Here is a 9,561-nt window from a genome sequence, read left to right as displayed (position 1 = left end):
TATACAACCCATTTATATATATATGTATGTATATATGTATATATATATACATACATATATATATATACATACATACATATACATACAATATATATACATACACATATATATGCACATATATATATATGTATGTATATATAATATATATATATATATATATGTATATATATATATATATGTATGTATACATATGTATATGTAATATATGTATGCATATATATATATATATATAATATATATATATATATATATATACATATATATATATAGATGTGTTGGTGTGTGTGTGTGTGTATGTATATGTATATGTATATATATGTATGTATATATATACTCACACAACCGTCAAAAGAAGTATTGAGTCCCAAATATTTAGTTGATGTCGTCATCAATCTCGATAACGTTGGTCTTTAATTGTTGTTTGTGTCTGTTTTCGATTTCTTTAAAAGAAATCGATTCTCTTGCGTTCCTTTTTTTTTATCGGAAACCATAAATGGTAAAAAAAAAAAGTTAATAAAAAAAACAAAACATATCAGTCCATTTCCAATCCGTGTACTCCTTTTACTTGCGTGAAATGCCGTACACTTTGAGTGAGGTATTTATTGCATCAGAATCAAAGTTTGAGTTGAGTTCTCCGTGATTTGTTCAAATCCTAGGAGCAAGACGTGACTGAGTATTTGCTCAGCCTTTGAGCTACTCAGCTCATCACGTTTGACGCTTCGGAAGGTCAGATGTCACACTCATTGTCTGAGTTTAATGATTTTTTTTTTAAGTCAAGTCATTTTTCGTAAAGTGAAGTGATGAAAACGTTTGAGTGAGAGGTAATCCGCCGGTGTTCATCTATCGAGTGTGAGGTCACACTCAACAAATGAAACACGGAAACCATTGTGTAATTAACAGGCTGTTGCATTATTTGGCTGAGTGGATCATACTGAAATCTGTTGAGTGAAGTGTAACACTCACTCATCGATCGGTATGACAAAATGTCGTATATTTCAAATGATATGCTGTGAGTGAAGCACTGAGTGGGACTTGAAAATGTCCCGAGTAGAGATATTGCACAAATGAGTTTGAGAATTATTTCCGGTTCTAGCGTATTATGGGATACTACATTTTTTAATTACATTTTTCTTTCTTTTCTTTTTTTTACATTTCTATTGTTTGTTTGTTTTTTGTTTTTTTTTTGTTTGATTTGTTTATTTTCCTCTTGAGTGCTGTTCTTGAGGTGAAAGATAGAGATTGGGCGATTGAAGAAACATAAGAATTATCATTATTATTATTAGTATCACCATGTTCATTACCGTTATCGTCATCATTATCATATCCATCATCGTCATCATCATCACGATGATCTAGCCTGCTGTATGTAGATGAGATAATTCTGTGCCGTGTATGCAATTACGTTTGTGTCATTTCGAATTCGCTTCCAGCACCGTCTCTGTCCCACCGCGAACACACCACTCACACCTCAGCATCCCTTCCTCTTATTCATCAATCAACTTCTTTCCCCGTCTCTTATTTTATTCACCTCCTTCGACGCATATACATACATTCTCTTTCTTTTGTTCGCTTCTTCCCCCGTTTCTTCTTTCCTCACAATTATTACATCTTATGGAGGTCCTTTCTCTGAACTTCATCATCTTGACGAGAAATTCAGTTCGCTGTTTAAACCCGGAATTTGTCAAGTTCTGTGGATGCGGCTGTTTTTAAAGTGCCGAGCCCTTAGGCGTTCTCACACAAACGAAGGATCCCATGCAATCTGACAGTCTTAGACTTATTTCTTTATTCTTTTATATTCCTTCATTGCCAAATTAAAATTGGTTTTGTTGATTCCGTTGTCGGTGTTGATGACATTCTTGCTGACTTTTATTTGGTTTTCTTGTCTTGTGTTCGTTTATTATTTTTTTTTAATATTTATTCTCATAGACTTTCTTTTCCATTTCGTTTCTCAGTTCCGGATAATATTTTGAAACTTTTTTTCTGGAGGAAATTAAACTTAAAAGTGAAAAATGGTAAAAACAATAATAATTACAATCATAATATTAATACTAATGATCAATCTATAGAAGCAATCTACGGGTAACCACTTCGTTTTCTTCGTCGGAAGAGCTTGCAGACTTCCTCACGGACTCTGTCATTGACGATTCCATAAACGATTGGATTGCTGGCGTTACCCACTAAAAACAGGTATCTCAATATAAGGCTGTTTGTGATGCTGAATATATCCAACCAGAATGGCACCCAAGCCACGATGTAGATGATAGTACAAAGGAACAACATCTTAGCTGTCCTGTTATGATGCATCGAACGTCTTTTGTCGGAGAATTTTCCATGTGTTTTGCACGACTCGCTGCCTTTCGTGCTTTTCCTGTCGCCGTTCGAGGACAGCGGCGGTGTCGGGGATTGAACTCCTGAATCAACATCGGAATCAACGGACGGTGTGAGTTTGCGGGCGTTATTCAGAGTGCAGCCTGTCGAGTCTGACATTTCGTCGAAGTATTTTTTCTTTTCCGTACCAACGCTTGGTGTAGAGCGATCAGAGCTGCTGTTGCTACTGCTGGAACTGGTCGGTATTCCGAGAGGGTTGGACAATTTCTTCCTGAGCTGAGCTTTCTTCCATAATTTCGTGTAGATGAGGGTATAAAGTACAACGATACTGAAGCAGGCAAGCCCGTACGACATACTCAATAAAGCTTGATAAGAGCGGGTTCCGATTTCTCCGAGGTAGGACATAGTGAAGTGACAGAAGGGCGGGTTTCGAGTATTGATAATATCTTCGGTACAATTACCGCTGTTGATTTTATAAGGACCAGGAACAACGGCGAAAATAAATACTGATGGAATGGCCAAAACGACGCTAATAACAACGATGACTATCATACCTTTGTTGACCTGTGACAGGCTTAAGCGTCTGGTTGGTCGGCGCACAGCGACGCAGCGTTCCAGAGCAATGGCCACGAGCGAAGCGTTCGACGCCATGATGCAGAAATGGCGGACAACTTCGAAACTGTGACAAATAGCGTCGGAAGTAACACCGCGAAGCTCGTACACGATCGTGTAGGGCATGACAAACATGCACACACATAGGTCGAGCAGCGCTAACACTCGGATAAACGTGCTACTCGATTTGCGATCTTGTTTCTTCAAGTAAACAATTAGAATTAGGACGTTACCCACAGTGCCAACCAGAGCGTAAAGGGAGATAATCACCGATAGAATATATTGTTCGAGAGTCCAGTCCGAATATGTGACGGTCATATTGCATTTGGTGTCCATTGTGTGGATATCCATTGTGGCAAATGGTTGCAGCTTTTGTTCAATTCACAAGTCGAAGATATTTTTTTAAAAATTAATTTAAATTTCAAATCCTTGCAGGAAAGTCACTCGAGTAACTTAAACACTCGGCGTTTGTAGCAGTAGTAGTAGTAGTTGTTGTTGTTGTTGTTGTTGTAGAAAGTTTCTTCAAAGTAATATCTCAAATATGGAGAGAAATATGATGTTCTCACAATCCTTCTTAGAGTCTTTAAATCTTCTTTGTTTTAATTAAAATATTTATTCAGTAACAACGCAGGAGAGATCGAGAACGTATTGCATATGTAGGTATGATAAATCTATTTTCTTATTCGTCATGCAAATATCTTTAAGTCATGAATGTCTGCGAGTGTGTGTGTGTGTGTGTATTGGGATGCATGCACAAAAAGAAATGACTAACGTGTCTTAAGTTAATGTCTGAGTACGTGTGTGTGTGTTGTGTGTTGTGTTCTCTGTTCTCTTTTCTTCTTCTCCTCGTTTCTAGTTGTTTGGGGATGATTTTGCCGACGAATTCCTTCGATCTTTTTTTTTAGTCAAGTTCAAGAATAAAATTCCACGTAATTTACTTGAATCATAGATGTATCGATCCTATATCGATTGATATATTTGCAATTATTTGAGTCAAGTTATTGTTTAATTTATCGTTTTTCTTTCTTTCTTTCTTTTGAAATAATTCATAAACAAATTTCAACAAAATACTCCAACAAATATTCCTGTTATTATTTTTGTTATTATTAATTTCTTCATAAAATATATTCAACGGTTATTATTGTTGTTGCTGTTGTTGTTGTTGTTGTTGTCGCTGTAGATATTATTCCAAGGAAATTCTTCTAAATATTCTTCAATCGAACTTTAACCAAACCAACAGTTAAATTCCAGAATTCCAGGAAGGTTAAAGAATGAAAGAAATTATATTCTCTCTAAAATAAAAGAAAAAAGCAATTAAATATATATATATATTTACGTGTACATGTATAAGTATATATATGTGTGTGCGTGCGAGTATATATATATATTTACTTATGTGTCTATGCGTAACTATATCTAGATGCACGTGTATACCTGAGAGAATTAATAAAAATAAAATAGCTCCAGGAAATATTGGAAATTAACAATTCTATGTATTCCAGTAGTAGTAGTAGTAGTAGTAGTAGTAGTAGTAGTAGTAGTCCTAGGAATTGGTCCCGAACGTTTCGGACAATTTCCTTAAACGCTTTATAACGCTGTTGCTCTGTCCGAGTGAAACTGTTCGACTGAGGTGGTCAGCAGTTTCTGAGACCAACTTGTGATAAAGACGAGGACTGGTCAACTGGTCAAGCAATCAAAATTTAGTGACTGGTGGTGTACAGCAGCCGTGGTCACTAATAACGCAAGACACACGTCATCGAGAATAAATGTCATCAATTAAACAAGAGGGATAAAAAAAAAGACACAAACAGCCAATAATAATAATGATAATAATAATAATAATAATAATTAGAAGAAGAACAACAACAACAGCAGTAGTAATACGACTGCTACTGATAAAAACAAAAAATATAAATAATAACAGTTATGAGAGTGATAATAAGTCTACTTTAAGCCCCTTATATTGAAGTGCAATATCTATTTAGCCACTTCCTGAATGGTCACTTCCGGTCTCAACCTCGTTGTACATTTTTTAAGGTTTAAACTTCATATTTTTTCTTAATTTGTTCGTTGTTCTTTTTTTGTGTATTTTGTTCTGTTGTTGGTTTGTTTGTATTTGTTTGTTTCTCAGATTTTTACATTTTTTCTCACGTAATTATTATAATTCCCTTTTTGCTTCGTACTTTCCTTCTTTCCTTCTTTCTTTCTATTTCTTTAACTTAAATATTTCTCACATTCTTCTCGCTCCCCCCTCTCCCTCTTGCTAGCTTTCAATCCGTCTGTCTGTCTGTCTGTCTATTTCCCTATCTGTATGTAAGCATCTATTTATCTAGCTGTCTGCCTGTCAGCCGGTCTATTTATTTATTTATTTGCCAATCAATCAACCAATCAATAATCTCTCGCTCTCTATCGATCTATCTATCTATATAATGTGTGTGTGTGTGTGTGTGTGTGTGGTGTGTGTGTGTGTGTGTGCGTGTGTGTGTGAAGGCGCATGGTTTAGTGGTTAGGGCATTCAGCTCACGATCGTAAGGTGGGGAGTTCAATTCCCGGCGATGCGTTGTGTCCTTGAGCAAGACACTTTATTTCACATTGCTCCAGTTCACTCGGCTGGCAAAAATGAGTAGTACCTGTATTTCAAAGGGGCCAGCCTTATCATACTCTATCTCACGCTGAATCTCCCCGAGAACTACATTAAGGATACACGTGTCTGTGGAGTACTCAGCCACTTGCACGTTAATTTCACGAGCAAGCTGTTCCGTTGAAGGTATCAGCTGAGATCCTCGTCGTCGTAACCGATGGGGTGCTCCTTATAAATATATATATATATATCTGTCTATTTATTTATCTATCAATCTATGTCTATGTATTTCTCTATCTATCTATCTACCTGTCTATTTATCTGTCTGTCTGTCTGTCTATCTCTCATGATTTCTTCCTCATACAACACCCTTTCCCTCCCTTTCTCTTCCTCCTTTTGATCTTCCTTCTATCTTTTCTCTTTATCTTCGTTTCTCACAGTCTTACTTTCTCCTTCAACCCTCTCTCTCTTTCCCCCTCTATCTATCTATCTATCTATCTATCTATCTATCTATCTATCTATCTATCTATCTATCTATCTATCTATCTATCTATCTGTCCCTCACCTTTAAAAGTGAATGTCTCCTCTTAAATGTATCAAGTCCCACCGCCACCCCCCAACAACAACAACCCCCACCCTCAGCAGCTCAGGGTCATCCCTAAATAGCCATCAAATACTCACGCAGGCTGGACGTTTCTCAGACCTATCACCAGCACAGATGAAGCTGTTTGTTTCTTTGGTAATAAACGACTGGTCACCGACTTTGTAGGCACCGGGGGTCAGCCAATTGACTTTTCAGGGTACTTCGCTCACAAAAACAATCTCAAAGCTATTAGCAATTTAATTGGATGGCCATTTAGCTTAGATCTTGCTCTTGTCCTCCTCCTCCTCCTCCTCGTTGCTGGTGTTGTCGTTGTGTTTGGTGTTGTTGTTGTTGTTGTACTGGTTTTTAGCGCTGGGGATGGGGTGGGGGATGTTTTTTCTGAAAACCTTACACTCTTGCCTCTTTTTGTTGTTTGTGTTTATGTTGTTTTTGTAGATGTTGTCTTTTTGCTGTATATTGATGCTACTCTAATAGCAGTAGATGTTGCTGTTGCTACTGTTGCTGCTGCTGCTACTGATGATGAGGAGGATGATGATGATGATGAGGATGATGATGATGATGATGATGATGATGATGATGATGATGATGATGATGATGATGATGATGATGATGATGATGACGACGACGAAGTTGTCAAATGATTTTACTTGTTATGGATCCGTTGGTGTTGGTGATACGATCGGTGCTGTTGGTGCTGGTGTGCCGCAGCTGGGGCTGGCTCTGATTCTGGTTCCGGTAGAGGATCGCAAGTGCATCAATGCACCGGCTCGTCTTTAAACGTCAAAGAGAGCGAGAGAGGGGTAGGAGGGAGATGAGGAAGAGGAGGAGGAGGGTGTGGTCAAATAGTGATCTGTGACGTAATTGTGATGTGGTCAACCGTTTCCAAAATATGCAAGGTGTGGACAGAAGCAGCAGGTGGCTCGAGTTAATAAGTCCAGTGTTCAGTGGTCACTCATCAAGTGGTCAAGCCTAGAAAAACAAAATGAAATAAAAAATAATTTAATCAAAATACTGTGCAGATGTAAACATAATTATGCATAAATAACTCTGTATATATGTATATTACATACATACATACATACATACATACATACATACATACATACAGACAGACAGACAGACAGACAGACATACATAGTACATATATGTATGTATGCATATGTTTTATTTATTAAATTGTTATTATACATATATATATATATATATATATATATATATACATATATATATACATACACAATTATATTTCTAATTACGGACAAAAGTACATACGTATACGCATGAATATATGTATGTATAATGTATGTATAATGTGTGTATACATCTGTGTATAGATATGTTTGGACAGAGCGACATAGGTGTGAAAGCTGGAGTATCAAAATTAAGTTAATTGCTAAGTAGATATATGTAAGAAGATAATTAGCAAACAAATTAGTAAAGTTCTTGTAATAAACACACAACCGACGTGACTCAGCCACCCCCTCTTCTAGCACTGGTTACCACCAACATGGCACCGACAGTCTCGAGATCACTCACATCCACTTGAGATATTTTCGTTTTTAAAGCCATCAAACGAATTTCTACTGAAGCAATCGACCTGCGAGAAATAACAACCACTTCTCCTCCAAAGTGCACTCTACCTGCTCGTTTCGTAGGTTGTGTGGTGGTGGTGGTGGTGGTGGTGGTGGTGGGGGCTGAATGTTCATCAGTATTGCTCAGATGAAAGAGCTGCGCATATGGGTCATTCTAGACCCTATGAGAAAGGGATTTCCGAGAAAAACTTAGGAGCAAGACAGAACCATGTCTCTGGATCTCGGGATGGAGGTCCTCTTAAAATTCAAGGGTTACGACATTTCGTTGGGATGCTTTGGGGTTCTTTTTATTTTCCTTATTTTTATTTTGCTTTTTGTTTTTTTGAAGGCAGAAGTCCAGTATGTTGTAAGGACTCCTCTTTGGCCTCCCTAGTCCAATGTCACGGCTGAACTCCCTCCTGATCTTGATGGGTCTTGCTCCAAGACCTGTGAGTTTGACTTCGTTAATGTTCCTCTTGAATCGTTTGCAAGAGAATGAAAGAAAAAACAAACCTACAGAAACAGAGAGGGAATTCCAAAGAATGGATGTCCTTCAAAGGAAAGGATTGGGCGTAGGGATTAGTGTGGGCCATGGCGGGAGAGGAAGAGAGACAAGTAAATCAAGAATACCCGAGTGAAAGTGACACGAGATCAAGAAAGTGAAGAAGGGGGATGACAGGGAAAGAGAGAGACAGACAGACAGACACCACGGTTATCATCCAGAGTTTGGAATGTGTTGGTGAGTGACTTGGTGCCACTCACTGAGGCAGCTTTGGTGACGATAGATGGCGCTAGGCGTAGGACCGCAGCAGCAACACTGCTCAAGATACAGCCGGAGGGTGAGTTGCCGTTGGGAAATATAGCAGTCTCTGGAATGCGTGGGAATAAAGGGCATATGCGCAAAAAGACAGGATGGCCACAGTTGGGACGTCTTTGGTTATAGGTCTTCGGGATCAGTGCTGCTTGATGGTGGTGGTGGGTTAAAGAACTGAATACATATATCCACTCACAAAATATACAGCCATATATATATATGTGTGTGTGTGTGTGTGTGTGTGTGTGTGTGTCTGTGTGCAGACAAGGTATATTACTGCGTGTACAGAAATAAATATTTATATATTCACACACATACACTCGCGCGCGTGTATATATATATATATATATATATATATACATATATACACATACACACATACACACATACATACACACACATATACATACACACATACATACATACATACATACATACATACATACATACATACATACATACATACATACATACGTATATACATATATACAAACATACAAACATACATGCATACATATATACATACATAGAGTACACACGGTATATACACAAACATGCATATAAAGTTTGATGTTGTGAAGTTCATTGTCCATACATAAAAATCTGGACACACAATTGATTGTTGTTGACACATAACTGGTGTTGGTGGATTAAGGATTAAGGAGGATTTAACGATGTGCAGTCGTTGTTGATCTTATTGTTTAGTCCCAGATCAGCCTTAATCGAGCTCAGCTCTGATCGAATAATGTTACAGCCACCATCATCAACCTTTGTTTTTATTTTTCCTTTATATTCAGACGGCGTCTACCCTGGGGTACATTGCAATATAGCGTCTGTTTGTTCTCAAGATATGTAGAGTGAAGTTTGAGGGAGATTCAGTTACTATTTCTAGCAGGCAACCATCTCGTAAATGGTTGTGGACTTAAGTAGTACGTTTGAGGGACTGTTTAGTTTATCCCTTTGGGACAGGGGAAGATTTTGCAGGGGTTAAGACAGAATAAACAAGAAGAGACAGATGGGTGGGGGCCGTTAGTTTACACGATGAATATGA

General features: G+C 37.7%; 1 protein-coding gene across 2 annotated transcripts in view; it reads right to left on the bottom strand.

The window, feature by feature from the left end:
* Window positions 1–507: 507 nt before the first annotated feature.
* LOC115217305 (isotocin receptor-like) overlaps window positions 508–9,561 on the bottom strand; it is a 24,198-nt gene continuing 15,144 nt past the window's right edge. For both annotated transcript variants that reach the window (XM_036507290.1, XM_029786954.2), the window contains 2 exons: window positions 6,203–7,094; window positions 508–4,232 (listed from right to left, as the gene is read on the bottom strand). In XM_036507290.1, the coding sequence (XP_036363183.1) occupies window positions 2,074–3,291 (1,218 nt within the window). In that variant the 5' untranslated portion in view covers window positions 3,292–4,232; window positions 6,203–7,094 and the 3' untranslated portion in view covers window positions 508–2,073. The remainder of the gene's footprint in view (window positions 4,233–6,202; window positions 7,095–9,561) is intronic.

This window comes from Octopus sinensis, linkage group LG11 (assembly GCF_006345805.1).
Source record: "Octopus sinensis linkage group LG11, ASM634580v1, whole genome shotgun sequence".
Taxonomy (NCBI): domain Eukaryota; kingdom Metazoa; phylum Mollusca; class Cephalopoda; order Octopoda; family Octopodidae; genus Octopus; species Octopus sinensis.
This window is presented reverse-complemented; position numbering and strand designations above follow the sequence as displayed.